This window comes from Rhinolophus ferrumequinum, chromosome 3 (genome assembly GCF_004115265.2).
Source record: "Rhinolophus ferrumequinum isolate MPI-CBG mRhiFer1 chromosome 3, mRhiFer1_v1.p, whole genome shotgun sequence".
NCBI lineage: Eukaryota > Metazoa > Chordata > Mammalia > Chiroptera > Rhinolophidae > Rhinolophus > Rhinolophus ferrumequinum.
Window position 1 is genome coordinate 101,746,071 of NC_046286.1, and position 15,374 is coordinate 101,761,444.

General features: G+C 41.0%; 1 protein-coding gene across 5 annotated transcripts in view; it reads left to right on the forward strand.

The window, feature by feature from the left end:
- The first annotated feature begins 730 nt into the window (after positions 1–730).
- Positions 731–15,374, forward strand: part of MAP3K4 (mitogen-activated protein kinase kinase kinase 4) — an 84,082-nt gene continuing 69,438 nt past the window's right edge. For 2 of the 5 annotated variants that reach the window (XM_033099707.1, XM_033099713.1), the window contains exon 1: positions 731–1,076. In XM_033099707.1, the coding sequence (XP_032955598.1) occupies positions 937–1,076 (140 nt within the window). In that variant the 5' untranslated portion in view covers positions 731–936. The remainder of the gene's footprint in view (positions 1,077–15,374) is intronic. The other 3 variants (XR_004422265.1, XM_033099697.1, XM_033099691.1) reach the window with 2 other exon arrangements.

Below are 15,374 nucleotides of genomic sequence, written 5' to 3' on the forward strand. Positions count from 1 at the left end.
TGTAAAACTGTGATGCTTAAGTACTCTCTAAGAGTACATGACACAGTGGGAATTTCAACAGTATTTCTGTATCTCTGAAATAATCTTCAGAATTTCTTTCTTTTCTCCTTCAGTTCAGGAGCACTCCAACAGTGAATTTTTGGAAGATCAGTACCACCTTGTGACGCTGAGGTTAGAAGGATGGATCAGTGTTCTCTCCGCCCCGTTCACAGGAGGGTAACTTTAATGTTCTCGTTTTCTTTGTTCCGTCTCAAACTCTGCGTTTGACGTGTATGTTGAAGATTGCGCTTTCATCGGAGTGGACCCCCCCACGGCCTCCCCCAGGACTCACAGGTCCCCGAGCTTCCTCGCCCGCGCGTGTGGCTTGTCAGCATTACAGCTAACCCTATTTCTGAGGATGGCATCACCTTTGGCGGTGAGCCACTTGCTAAAGTTTACAAAGCACTTAAAAGTCATTAATCGCCGCCTAACCGAGGCCGCGCCGCCCCTGCCGGGGTCCCCGGCGCACGCCCCTCGCTGACCACCCGGGAGCACGGGCGCCCAGCCCGCCGCACGCTCCCCGCCAGCGAAACCAGGCGGCGGTGGCCAGACCCCAGCCACCGGGGCAAATCGCGGCAGCCGCGGTGTCTCCCCGGCCTGGGTCGCCCACGCCGCGGCCGTCGAGGCCGCTCCCTCCGCCCCTCCCGCGCCGGCCTCCCCCGCTCAGCTGCTCGCCGCCGCCGCCGCCGCCCTCGGAGGCTTGTCCCTCGCCGCCCGCCGTAGCCCGGCGCTGGCCGGTCGCCGTTTCCAAGATGGCCGCAGCGCGAGCGGCCCCTGCGGCGGGTTAGAGGCGGAGGCGGAGCCGAGTCACTCCTGCACTTCAAGACTCCGGTGCCCCGCGCAGGCTGCAGCTCAGAGCTCAGTGCCCGCCACGGCCATGCGGGGCTCCATGCACGGATGAGAGAAGCCGCCGCCGACCTGGTTCCCCCGCCCGTCTCCGCCGTCACCCCCGACGCCGCCATGGAGGAGCCGCCGCCACCGCCGCCACCGCTGCCGGCGGAGCCCGAGCCCGAGCCCGAGCGCTGTCGCGCGGCGAGGTGAGTGGAGCTGCCGCAGCCGGCGCGGCGCCGAAAGCGGGATTCGTCCCGGCTGGAGCTCCGTCGGAGGCCGAGGGGGCGTGGGGGCCGCCGCTTCCCGCCAGGTGGTGAGGGCAGCATCCAGGCTCCGCGGCCGGGCCGGAGGGGCGGGGTGCAGCCCTGCGACCCGGGGCGCGGCGGCCGGGGCTGCCCGGGACCGCTGCCGGAGCGCAGCGCCCAGCCCGGTGGCCCTCCCTGCGCTGCCCGGCTCGTGCGGAACGTGGCGGGGCGCGGAGCGTGGTGGGGCACCCGCGGTCCTGCGGGGACCGGGACCCGCTCCGCCGCTGCGAGCTTCCGAGCCGGGGCTGCGCCGAAACGGCGCCCATCGTTACTACACAAAAATGCTCCAAAACCTCTTATCCGCCCCGTTGGAGTTCGAAGTGGACACTTGTGATGCAGATGCACACCGGCTAGTTCCTGGGTTCTCCTGCCCTCTTTAACCCCCCCCCCTTGGACCCCGTTCCTGCTGTCTCTCCTGGGAGAAACTGCACTTGGACTCTGCAGATAGGCAGGCTGGTCGCTCTTTCTGAGGGCCCTTTGCAGGCCTTCGGTAGTTGCATTGTGCAGATTGGTGCTCGCACGTGCACATAAAGTAAAGGATTGATTTTTCTAAAACTTTGCTATGGCAGGAAGCTCTAAGGTGGAACTTTGGTACCCAAAGCATTTGTTGCATCCTGTTCCTTCGAGATGCTATTAATTAGCTTACTGTGATTTGGGGGGGGGGTGAGGGTGGGGGGTTGGGAAAGCAAATTCACTGTAACTAAGGAAGAATTTCCCTGTTCCTATATGCCTGCGTTTGTATGTTCAAACGTCCCCTTACCCCGTCCTTTGCATCCCAGAGTAAACTTGCAAACTGCTGCCCCCTGGCCCCTATAATGAAAATACTTCCCACAGCTCCTCTTGCATCTTACCGTCTTGCTCTAGAGTTCCAGGAATAAGGCAGTTAAGTGTCTTCTTTCTTTTTCCTGCTTAAAGAAATTTTAAACAAATTCTGTGGCTGTAGTTAGAACTGAAGGAGGGAGTCACGTTCTTGCTTGTCATGACCCAGTTGGCCCAGATTTGTTTTATTTTTATAAGCTGTGAAGAAAGTCGTTTTTCATTTTTCTAAATTCTAAGGTACTTCTGAGATACTTTGGTGAACTTTTAAGGAACAGCTTCCCTAAATAATGGTGCGTGGTGTAATGAGAATTCATTTTGTTCCTTTTGAATACGTCTAACACTTGTAGAAGTTTTACTGGAAAGTTTATTAAATACATTTTAGTGGATTCAGTTTCTGAACATTTTGACTCCTTTTTCTCTTTAAGAATAATAACGAACACTTACTAAATGCTGAAAATATGCCATCTTCTTTGCTTCCATTAATCCATTTAATCCTTATGACAACCCTGTGAGGTAGGTCCTGTTATTATTTCTCCTTTACGAATGCAGGAGCTGAGGCACAAAGGTTACGAAGGTATGTGGTCCAAGGTTTCACAGCCAGTAGTGAACTCAGATCTGGCTGCACATTCTGTGCCCTTAACCACCATGAAGAAGAGGGATTCCATTATCCAAATGGGCAGATCAGGAGTCACAATTCTGTATAACTGCGCTTTGGGATAAAATGAATGTGAACATTCTTAGAGAAAAGCAAAAAGGACAGAAGGAAGTGGGACTGTGCTGTACACGTGACTGTGTGTCCAGTGATAAAAAGAAATCTTGATTTTACAGCCAGGTTTCTGTCTTTGTTGCAATAAAAATAGGCCAGGACAATGGGCTTCATCCAACTTGAAGTGATCAGCGGTGTACGGAACAAGAAGATCTGAGAAATATTTTTCTTAGCAACATTGCAGTTAATTATACAATAGCTAATCTGTAAAACAGATTACTTGACAAAGCAGTTATTTTCTTTTTTATACGCCCTTATTGTCACCGCCTCTTCAATACAGAGCTGACCTCTGACAAACTTCCTGGAGATCATTAGTATAAGATGCTTCAAGGGTTCTGCAGTTGTTTGTTTGAATTTTTCTTCTTTATGTTTTTAACCACTTTAGAGAAGCGCAACATGCATGTTCCAAATGTGCTGGATGCCACGTTGTAACACATCGGAGACTCATAATGTGGTGTTTGTGCTACCAGGTTAACTGGTTTGGGGACAGACCAGAATAAAGCTCTGCCATCTTTGTTCACGTCCTGCATGTCAGTGTGTCATTGATTAGCAAGGCTGTTCGAGTGCACAGGTTTTGTGTAGAGAGCAGGCCTGTACTTGTTGGCCAGTGTACCACTGTGGCAGGTGCCAGCCCAGCACATCTGCTCGGCGCATGCTGACGGGAGAGTTATGCAATGACCGAGGAACTCAAAACAGGTTGAGAGGTGATAGTACTCGATTATCGTTCTGCCGCTGCTTGTCTGTCATGGCGACTTCGTGTCCTTATTTTTGATAAAGATTCAGGATGACAGTTGTTATTGTTGGTGATTAAACTGAGAAATAAGCATTCCTTATCATTTTGTGGGTCAGTCGTAGGAGATGCGGGTGCGAGGAGAGCTACTGCAATTAATTCGGGACAATTTACTTCTGTGATTTCTTGAATGTACACTTAACTTGGAAGTCAAGGCAGATGTAAAGCTGCTCCTATCTACTGTAACCTTTCGTTTAAAATATTTATGTTAAAAATAGCCTCATTGTTTTTATTTATTGACCTTGTCAGTGTCACATGAGCTTAAAAATAACTTTTTTTAACCGATGACTTTACTATTTATAAACTATGGTTCTTGTAAATTCATTTGAAAAGTCTGGGTTTCACCACTAAAAAAGTACTTGAGGATCCTGTCATTCCTGTGATTTGATCTTTCAACTTGAATGTCCCCTTTGAGTCTGCTTGTTTCAGTCTTGACATCGGATGACACCTCTTCTCTTAGTGAAATGTACCGTACAGTGCAGCGATGGACTGTGCAGCCCTCCTCAGTGATGGGCAAGGCATGAGACCTTCACAAGGGTACATGCCATGGGAGAGGGGGCTTTAGGCAGAGGAGCAGTGACCGCGTTAACAGAAGGCTCCAGCGATGGCAGAATCTCCCTTATGTTCTGAGATCGGGCAACTTGTCTCTCAAGGACGTTGTGGTTCCCTTTAATTGTCCTACTGATAGAAGTGCCTTCTACTTGATCCGCATGTGTTTTCTTGGTGTCTTGTAAATCTTGTTCTGAGCTCTACTGAAGTATGGGGATACAAGATCTTGACTGCTTACTGGATACACTTGTCTTAATAACTTCCTGCTACCTAATTCCTCATTCTTCAGTGATTATCTTTTTACTCATAGCGTTCTGTTGTCTTAGCCTTTTCATTTGACCAGGTGGTCTATTCTTTTTTTAGACACATTTCACGTTGTCAATCAGTAGGTCATTGGAAATTGTTTCCTTAAAGAGAAAATAGAAGAGATGTCAGAAAAGGAGTTTGGCTGATGACTGCTGTGGCTCTTTAGAATCTGGCATTTTCTTGGCAGGATAAGGTAAGCAAGGTCCAGATACAGTGCTGCAGCCCTTGCTCAGCTTTGTCTACACCTGGTGGGTCAGTGTGTTCTCTTGCCTGTAGAAAGCTGAAGTATAATTAGTATATTTAAGAGATTGATTGGTTAGCATGACATCAGCAAGGGGAATTAGTTGAATGATTTTAGTGACTAATGTTAGCACACCAGGAAAGTCGGCTTGCATCTCATACCCCTGCTTCTAGGGGAAGAGGCGTGTGACACAGCCTTAGTCTTAGACTTTCATTTCTTTAGACTTCACATAAGCTGGGTTTTTTTTCTCTTGCGCTTTACTAACTTGCCTCAGTTAGTTGGGTTATTGTGTGTTTGTTTTTATTCTTCACTCTTACTTTAATTAGTTTATGACAAGCCTTACTTTTCCTGCTTTAGTTTGAGGTATTATATTGTATCCTTGTCCCTTAAGTACATTTAAAAAATCCCGAGTGGTGGATTTTTACTAACGGTAAGTCTCAGAAGATCACCTAACTGTCTCCACCCTCCCCCTAATCTCCCCCTGCCCCCCACCGCCCAAGAATCTGGCATAGTTTCTGGAAAAGGTGCCGCAAAGAGGTCAGTGGTTGGTGCTTTCATAAAATGTGTTAGTATTGTGTTCAAAAAAAATCATGATGATAAGTGGGTTTTTTTCCCTGGGTTTAAGTGATAAAATTAAATTAAAAACCATATTGGAATTCTGTGCAGTTACTAAAAATTATGTTTTAAATTACTTTGTATTGTTACTAAAATTGAAATTGATGAGATTCCATGTTATATAAAGAGAATATTGTTGCCAGATTTTAAATTCACTTAGTTTCTTTTTAAATATTTATTTTTATTAATAGTATCTATGAACTATCTGAGTTGACTATATTCAGCTGGTTTTCTTTAATTATTTAGTTCATCCTGGGTAACAGAATTTGTAGATTAGAAACAATGTCAGCAGTAACAAACAAAGGGCTTACTTTATGGTGATCTTTTATATTAATAGCACTGTTATTTAGAATCTGTAACTGTATGCTCAACTTGTATGTTATGTTAAAATGCTTTCCCCTTTTACAAGGCATGTTTGAAACCACTATATTTTAAAGGGAACATTATTCCTCTGGAAAGTAGGTGTGGTAGGTACATTCTTTTATTTCCCACAAACCTCACTTTCATGTAATAGAGTGCAATTTGTCTTTAGATATTTATTCACTAACTGCATAGACAAAATGAAAATTTGCTTTTGACCTATAAGCACATGCATTTGTCATATTTTGCAGATGTCAGTAGAAGTGTTAGTCTCATGGATCATATGGATGCCAAATATTTATAAAGTAGAAGGGAAACCTATTAAGAATATATTAGGCATTCTGTCAAAAGTGTTTCATAAGTGGATTTCATTTCGGTACAATTTCATGAGAAATGAACGTTCTGTGGAGAAAAGTGGATACTGAGCTTTAAAGCTGATCAGATGGATGTTTTCAGTTGAGCTTTTTTTCCACTGAGCTGGCTGTTTGAGGGCACTGCTATCCTGTAGAATGTTCTGAATAGGGCTTGTTAGAGGACAGCTAGCGTATACATGTAAAATGTAGAAGTTGTCAATCTTTTTTAATCTCTTGGTGGAAATATTTTGGAGGAAAATTTAATACGTGCATTATTTTTATTGTACCATTAAAAATCCTATATTTTTTTAAATGTATGAACATAAAAATTTAGGTATAACTAGGTTTTCTCATAAAATATTTAGAATTAACTTTTTGAATGTGCAAATATTTCGTTCTTATTTAGATAAAGAATTAAGCATGTACTAATGCAGGTCTTACGGGAGGTAGGACTGTTAACATTCATTTAGACCAACTTTCTGGCCGTTGCTGATAGACTTACAAGAGTTTGGAGCTGGAAGGGAACTTAGAGATCATCTCGGCCGTGCCTTTTGTTTTAGAGATGAGAAAGCTGCCTAGAGAGGCTGCAGCTTCCCCCAGGTCACAGCCGAGGATGCAGGTCTCCAGGCTCTGCTTCCCTTCCCCGTATGTCACACTGTGCTCCCCTGGTTAGAGCCCAAAGTAAAGATGCTCCTCAGCCGTCTGGCTCCCTAGCCCCCCGTCTGCACAGGCTCACACGACCGACTGTGGAATACTGTGTTTTCTGGATTAATTAGATTTACAGGAGAGAGCAGAGAAAAAAGATTCATTGTCAGAAAACTCAGTGCAAAAAAAAAATCTCCCCCAAACTCATTGTACACAACTTTTTTTTCCCCAGGAAAGTTTATTTCAAGTTCACAGAATAAAGAGGAGCCAGTGCTCAAACCTTTTTAGACACTTTGCTCTTCTTTTCAGTGCTCAGTCCTTCGTTGCAGCAGGCAGTAAGATTGTGATTTCTGTTCTGTGGTAGTGATATTGAAACTCGGGCTGTTTTGTGACCTACAGTCAGAAATATATTTTACAACAGTATGTGTATGCTGCGTAACTAAAATCAACATTGATGAAAGAGTGTTTGACCTGCCATATATGATAGCACTCTGATAATTCTTGTTCTGTGCTATTCAAAAATTGTTTATCATGATCTATTAAATTGATGTAGTTACCCACCAGTGGGTTGTGACCGTCACTTTGAAGAACATGGCTCTGCCAAATAGAAAGATGCTACTGTACTTTATCCCCGTCTCTGGAGATTGAGTCAGGAGAACAAGCACAGTGCTTACCGCGAAGTGATCAAAAGACATTGTGAAGAAGCTAGGCAAGGTTAGGATCCGAACATTTCTTCCTTGAAAACAGCGTTATTTCCTGAAGGCAAAAGTAAGATGCATCGTATCCTTGTCTGTAAGGCTGTTCTCTTGGTTGCTTATCCTTAAAACGCAAGAATTGTAAAGATGAGTTTAAAATGTAGGATTTGTTTTTGAGTAAAATTGGGGCTGGAATATATGAGTGCCTTAGGTAATTTATTCATTTTTCTCTAAAACACTGATATGTATTTAATATTTTTCCAATACAGCAGTTCTCAAAAAAAAAAAGGAACTCTGTTCTTCCCTGCCGTGTGTGTGCATGTGTGTAAGTGTGTGTGCACATACATGTGTGCATATAATTAACTGGTTTTGACTAGTGGTGGGATTTTTGTTGCCTTCTGTATACTGTTCTGTTTGCCAACTCACTTATCTGAAGAAGTAGGACATCAGAAGTAAATCGGGGAAAAATAACTTCTGGAAACATCAGAAGCATTTACCATGAAGCTTCAAGCCCCCAGAACTGAGCTCTTGCGATGTAAAAGAAGCTCGTAGAGTTTTACTTGGTTCTTTGAATATGTAGGTGTTAGTTAACAGAAAACCGAGGAATGTGTGTGTGTTGAGGAATGACGACTAAAGTGGGAGACTCATGGGCCTGACTGTGTGAGTGAACCTTAGACACACCCTCCAGTGTACTGGTCAGTAGTCAGTCAGCAGCAGCTGACGACATTGTCACATTTACCTGCGAACGCCCCTGCACCATTCACTCGTTTGCTTTGCAGACTCGCTCTTATGTCGAGTGGGCCCATGTCTCAGGCAGTGCAAAGCCAAGACCATGGGGCTCCAGCGGTGGGTAAAACAAGACGTGGCTCTGCTCAGATACCGGGCCCTCTGTCTAAGAGCCTCGATGGGGCCCAGGGAGCTTTCTGAGCTGGACAGCTGCACACCCTCAGATTTAGCTAGAATTAGGGGGGCATGAATTTCAATTAAAGTCACATTTGTGAAGAGACCTGATACTGCATCCCTACTGAAATTTGTCACTCAACAGTAGCCAAATAAGCTTTAGGTCCAGGCCAAATAAACCTGCTGAACCCCTTGCGTCTTAGAATGTAGTCTCCATCCACACTGCACACCTTCCCCCCTCTGACCGTCCTGGTTCTTTCTCACCTTCTCTCTTTCGTGTGGATCGGATCCTGTGTGTTAGCTGCCCTTTCCTGTCTTTTCTGTCGGAGTCATTTCAAATGGCACTTATCTTAGGACTATTCCCCCAGGCAGGTAATAAGTGTTGTTATATATAAGCAGAATAGAAAACATGCTTGGCCTTGAAGGAATTTATAATTTAGTTAAGGAGGAGATAAGGTAACAGAAACTTCATAATTCATGGTCTGGTCCAGGATTGGTAATAAATTTTCATCTCTCAGCTACCTGTGTGCCTTCACTCAAGTGGTAGAACGTGTTGTATGTAATGTTTACGGTTAACTTGTAAAATTGATGTGCATTTTTCAGAAAAGGAAAGTGACTTGTTAAGAGATGTATTAGATCAGAATACCTGGAGCCAGGACTCATCCATGTTTGTTACAGTTCAGCGTCTTATGGTTCTATTTTATGTGCTGTCTCCTTGGGCGTCAATGTGAAAGGAGGTGGTAAGGCATTTAAATAATGGTTTACTATAGCAATAAGAATTATCACAAGTACCGTTAATCGCCAAGTAAATTATACAGCGCTGAGGTGGTCATGATGTGTTTATTATCTGAACCAGTTGTGAACATTTGCCATGTTCGTAAAAATATTAAAACATTATTTTTGAATGGCTCCATCATATCTCTTTTTATGCTTATACCAGAAACCATTTGTTAACCAGTATACTGTTCTAGATAGCACTACGGTGAGCCTCTTGCTACACAGCTCGGCTCTTCTGGCTGCTCTTGTAAAATCATTTTCTGAATGTAGAATTCAAAAGGAGTTTGAACACTTTTAAGAGTTTTAATATCTATTGTTAAATATTTTCTACTGGAAAGATTGTACAAATGTATACTGCTTCCCTTGCTAGATATTCTCTTTCTAGCTTTGGTTATTACAAAAAGTCTTTGCTGATTTAATAGGCCAAGAAGGGTTATTTTAATTTGAGTGTCTGGTTACTAACATAGGTGGGACCGTTTTCATGTTTTATTGGTATATAAATTTATGTGGTGAACTATCTTTTTGTATTCTCTGCTTAGTTTCTTGTTAGTATCTTAGATTTTTTTCTTGCCAGTTTTAATGAGAGTTTTATAAATTAAGGATAATGTTTTTTGTCTAGTTTAACTTTTAATATGGCTGTTATTTTTATATGTACTGAAGTTGTAAACATTCATGTAGTTATATCTCTTTAAAAAAATTTCTTTCATGTCTTTAAAGCCAGAAAGCCCAATACATGAAATTAAGGGAAAATAATTTCAGACCCATTTTCTGGAAAAATACCATAGCATAAAATACCATTTTGTATGGTAGTTTCTGGAAAAATACCATAGCTTGCGTGTACTGTAAACCACAGAGAGATGATAACATGGTTGTTCTATAGTAATACATGACTGTAAGTCTTGTTCTAGTAGCCATGCACATAGTAGGTATTGAAGGAGACCTGTTGATAGAATTACTGAGAGAGTCCAGTGACTCCTGTGACTTTATGACTTGAATCAATTTACTGGTTCTTGGCACCTCTTTCTTTGTAGTCTCTACTTGCTCCTATTTTCTGAGAAGTAGTGAACTGATAAAAGATAAAAAAGGGCTGTCTTTTTGGCTTCTTTTGCACAGTTTCTACTCCTTTTCGCATCTGACATATCTGGTAAGAACTTTATTCCTAGAACTGGTATTTGAATGAGAGTTAAAAAGCATTGCATCTCTAGGATATCAGAAAGTACTGGAACTGGAATTGGAACTTACATGGAAAGTAAGAGACCTATAGGAGTAAGGATTTTGCTTATACCTAGTTATTTTTTAAAAATAGCTTTCTGCACATCAAGAGGTCCGCAGTTTATATTGGGGTGTCCCCTCCAATACCATAGAGGAAAAAAGAAATAAAATAGCTTTGTTGAGTTACAATTTATATACCATGCAATCCACTCCTTTGAAGTGTCCAGATCACTTGTTTTAGTGCATTCACAGATCTGTGCAACTGTCAACACAGTCAACTTTAGAACATTTTAGTCACCTCAAAAAGAAGCCCTGTATCCTTTAGCTATTACCCACAATCCCCATCCCCCTAATTCTGAGCAATGACTAATACTTTCTGTATCTGTATATTTACCTATTCTGAACATTTAATGTAAGTTGAACCAATTATATTTGGTCTTTTGTGATTGACTACTTTTAATTAGCTGAATGTTTTCAAGTCTCATGCATGTTGTACCATGTATCAGTACTTTCCTTTATATAGCTGAATAATATGACATTTAATGGATATGCTACATTCTGTTTATCCAGTCCTCACTTGATAGACATTGGGTTGTGTCTACTTTTTGGCTATTACGAGCCATGCTGCTATAAACATTTGTGTACAAGTGTTTCTGTGGATGTACGTGGTTATCTTTCTTGGATACGTACCTAGGAGTCTGATTGCTGGGTCACGGTTTCCAATGGGGCTGCACCATTTGACATTCCTACCAGGAGGTATGAGTGTTCTGATTTCCCCACATTATTTCCCACGCTTGTTATTATCTGACTTTTTGATTATAACCATCCTAATGGGTGTCAAGTGCTATCTCATGGTTTTGGTTTGCATTTTCCTCTGTTTAGCACACAGTAGCTGTTTTTCACAGTCGCATCTTTTGGTGAGCATCTTTTCAGGTGCTGGTTGGCCATTTTATATCCTATTTGGAGAAGTATCTATTCAGATCCTTTCTCCATTTTTAATTGGGTTATTTATCTTTTTATTATTGAATGAGAAGAATTCAATGTATATTCTTGATACAAGTCCCTGTTGGATATATGATTTGCAAATATTTTCTCCCATTCTGTGGGTTGCCTTTTTCACTTTTTTGGTAGTGTCCTTTGATCCACAAAAGTTTTTAATTTTGATGAAGTCCGCTTTATCTATTTCTTTAGTTGTTTGTGCTTTTGAGTTGTATCTAAGAGTCCATTGCCAAATCTGAGGGCCTTATAGATTTACCCATTTTCTCCTAAGAGTTTTACACTTTTAGCTCTTACAGTTAGGTCTTTGATTCATTTTGAGTTAACTTTTGCATATGTTGGAATTAAAGTCCAACTTCTTTCTTTTGCATGTGGCTATGTGGTTATCCCAGCATCATTTGTTGAAACGACTCTTCTTTCCCCATTGAATGGTCTGGGCACCCTTGGCAAAAATCAGTTGAACAGAGACATAGATTTCTATCTGGACTCTGAGTTCTGTTCTATTGTTCTGCATATCTGTCACATGCCATAGCCATATTGTTTTGATTACTGTTGCTTTGTAGTAATCCGAAGCAACAGTAAATTGGGAAGGTGAGTCCTCCAACTTGATTCTTTTCCAGAGTTGTTTGGGTTGCTTTTGTCTTTTAACTCCTTGTATCCCTGTTCCTGGAATAGTGTTTAGCACACAGTAGCTGTTTTTTTACAGTAGCACACAGTAAATATTTATTGCAGGAATGGTTTGAAGTAACTAATTTAGCTTCAATTTGAGTGGTAAATTGATGTTTCTAAGAAGAATTTTCCAACTATATCTAACTTTTTCAGTATTTTCTCAAATACCTCAGTTCCCTATTATTTCTCTCTCTGTTAATAGAAGTTTCCAGTAATGAAATATATCATGGGAGTATGTTGCTTTGTTAATGGTCCTGTATACATTCAAACAAGAAGCACGAATAAGGAGAAAAACATCAAACAAAGTATTAGTGATTAACCAACATAATATTAAGGTATAAAGAAATGTTTAGATTCAATATAGTTAAAATTATTCTAGAGGAGGGATACATTTTCTAATTAAACATAAGCTTTCAGGTATTGAGTGGCTTCCTGTCTTAACGTATTAGAATTTTTGTTCCAGCCAAGTCACAAAAATTTAGTGGCACTTTGTTTGTGTTAATGGTTTTTCCCCCACGTCCAGCATTAGCAATCAGAGTAATAGAATTATGTATAATTTTTCTGACAAGCACATGAGGAACTGCCCAAAATGTTATTTGTTTGGTCTTCTGGTACCAGCTGTAGTTGAGAAGTGTGTCATTTTTGATACATTTGGATATTTAAGTGATATCAGCTTTATCTGTTAAACCCTAAGTTTTACATCTTTTCTATTTCTTCCTTAAAACTTTGATCCACAAAGAATCTTTCTGGTTTTATGTAAATTATAGAAACTGCGGCCCAGAGAGGTTAAATTGTTATAACATAAATGGGTCAGATTCAACTATATAAATATTTTAACCTCTAAAATGAGTTGATGTTTGCCTTTTCGTATTAATTTATCTTTGTTTTTAAACAAAAATTTCCCTCTCCTTTGTTTTCGAAAGGAACTGCTATATGATCCTATTAAAAAATACTTAGCTACACTGTAGAGTTAGTCACTTTGAAAGTCAAGTATTGTTATTCCTATATATGATGGAATAGTGTATCATTTCATTGTAACATTAAAAAATCCATAGAACAATTTTTTTAGATAAAAATTATAAACATACTGCCTTTTAGTGGTATGTAATAAGCTATTCCCATGACATTTGGAATAAACTTAAATATACAACAACTGTTTTCAGACATTGGACAGTAGGCCATGCAGGATTGTCATCCCTGAGTCAAGGTAAACAAACGAAAGGAGCTCTATGATTACCCTGGCTTTCTGCCTGGAAGTCTCTTCCGGGTGGTGGTACAGGGAGGGGAGTCCCAGACAACCAGAGGGTCTTGCTGAATTAAGGAGGCAGAGCAGCGCTCAGGGAGGCTGAGGCAGGTGGAAGTGGAGGGCAGAGTTCTGAAGAGGAAGGCGCGAAAAAAAGCCAGAAACCTACATAAATCCTTCTTGAGTCTTTGAATATGGGAGGCACCTGCATAGTTCCCAGGTTAAGCAGAGTCAGTGGGGAACCATGAGCTGAAAGGTTCCCTGAGCTCACGTGGGGCTGAGAGGCATTTGAGTTCCCAGTGGCCAGGGTGGATAGTCCTTGTTGTGTTGGCCACTTGGGACATTCAGTATTTGGAAGGTTCACATCTGAGTCGTGGGGCTAAACTGTTCTGAGAGTAAAGGCATGTCTGGAATTAACCAAGCTTGAAAACAGTTCTTGGAACGATAAAATGGAATTTAAAATAATTTAACGGCCTACAAAAAAAACAAAGCCCGGTACTCTTTAAAAGAAGACAGTGAAATCGAGATACTCAACAAATAAAACATAATGTCCAACATCTAATAAAAAATTACTAGACATGCCAATAAGCAGGAAGAGATGACCCCAAAACCAGGAGAAAAATCAGTCAATAGAAGCAATCTCAGAAATGTCAAAAATGGTGAAGTAGAAGAATTGTTAAGATCGTTAGAATTATGTTGAGGTATTTAAAGGAAAACATGTACATTGGAGATAAATAAAAGATATGAAAGAAAAACCCCGAAACAGAGCTTCTGAAAATGAAAAATACAATATCTGAAATGACAAATACACCAGATGGGATTATCAATGGAGTAGACAGTGCAGAAAAAATTATTGAACTTGTAGACATAACAATAGGAACTGCAACGTGGAGTACAGAGAGTACACCGACTAGACAAAAATAAACAGAACAGCAGTGCCATGTGGGATAATAGCATACAGTCAGCATATGTGTAACCGGGGTTCCTGAAAGAGGAAAGAAAGGAGGAAACAAAATAAAAGTTAAATAATGGCTGTAAATGTTTCCAATTTTATGAAAACTGTAAACCCATAGATTCAAAAAGTTCAGTGAACTCCAAGAAGGATAAACACAAAGGAAACCATTACTGGAAAATCTCTGCTTAAATCCCTTGTTCTTCTAGTTTCTATCCTGTTGTCAGTCTTATAAATAACTTTATTCTTACAATGTTTCTTCTGCTTTCGCACCTCTAGTGTTGTATTACATGGAACAGTCTCCTTTGCTCTTACCAAGCCTCTGTGCTCCATGTTTGCTTAAAAGCTTTTCTTTCCCCGAAAGGCTTTGACTCTAGTTAGTTACAGCCTTGATTATGAACCATTTAAAGGTTTTTCTAATTATTCCTAAATTAGCGTGTTAGTTTATTTTAACCACTTTCACAGGGAATGTGGAGGACATTGTCATTCCAAAGGGGAAGCAACAGCATGTCACAAAAGATTGAAAAATACTGTTTCACTTGGTTAACTTCTTGACGTTTATGTGATTTTTAAAAGTCGGTTTTGTGTCAAGCTAGTGTGTGTGGTTGGGTGAGGGTTGCTTCTGTACTTGGCTAGTGTGGAAGCCACCTTGTAGATGGAGCACTGATTGTGAATTAGCTATTCATCAGGCATGTGTATCCTTTGAGTGTCTAATACGTGTCAGGATATTTGGAAAAGAGAACACTGCTAAATGTATGGTAAATATTGTCTAGGTCAGTGCTTCTTAACCTCTTTTGGGTCATCCACTGCATTTGAGAATCTGATGAAAACTGGGGAGTCTTGAATCCGAAAAATACATATGATAAAAATTTTCATTCAGCTTCAGGGGACTCACAGTCCCCACAATTGAGATATAAAGTAATATAATTTTCATACTTTTTTACATTCCCTATATTTTGTACATGTTGCATTTAATTATATGCTGTGAGACATTTCTGAAATTGTACATGTGTTTATATTTGGAGCACGCAGGGCTTCAGGCCCCACATTTCCAGTAAATTCCACATTGGCCTTATGTACTCAACCACAGTTACCAATTATGTTTTCTTTAGTGAAGAAAACTATAAAATTAAAAATAGGAGCTTTTATTATTTTCTCCTAAAATTTTTAAGACCCATTTACATTTTCCCCCACTTACATAGTTTTTAATTAGAAGACAGCTACATTTTTCACGAGACAAACTGTATTTGTGTGTGTATCTTTGCTCACATCTGATGCTGGGTAGCGTTTTTCTTCTTAGATGTTAACTTT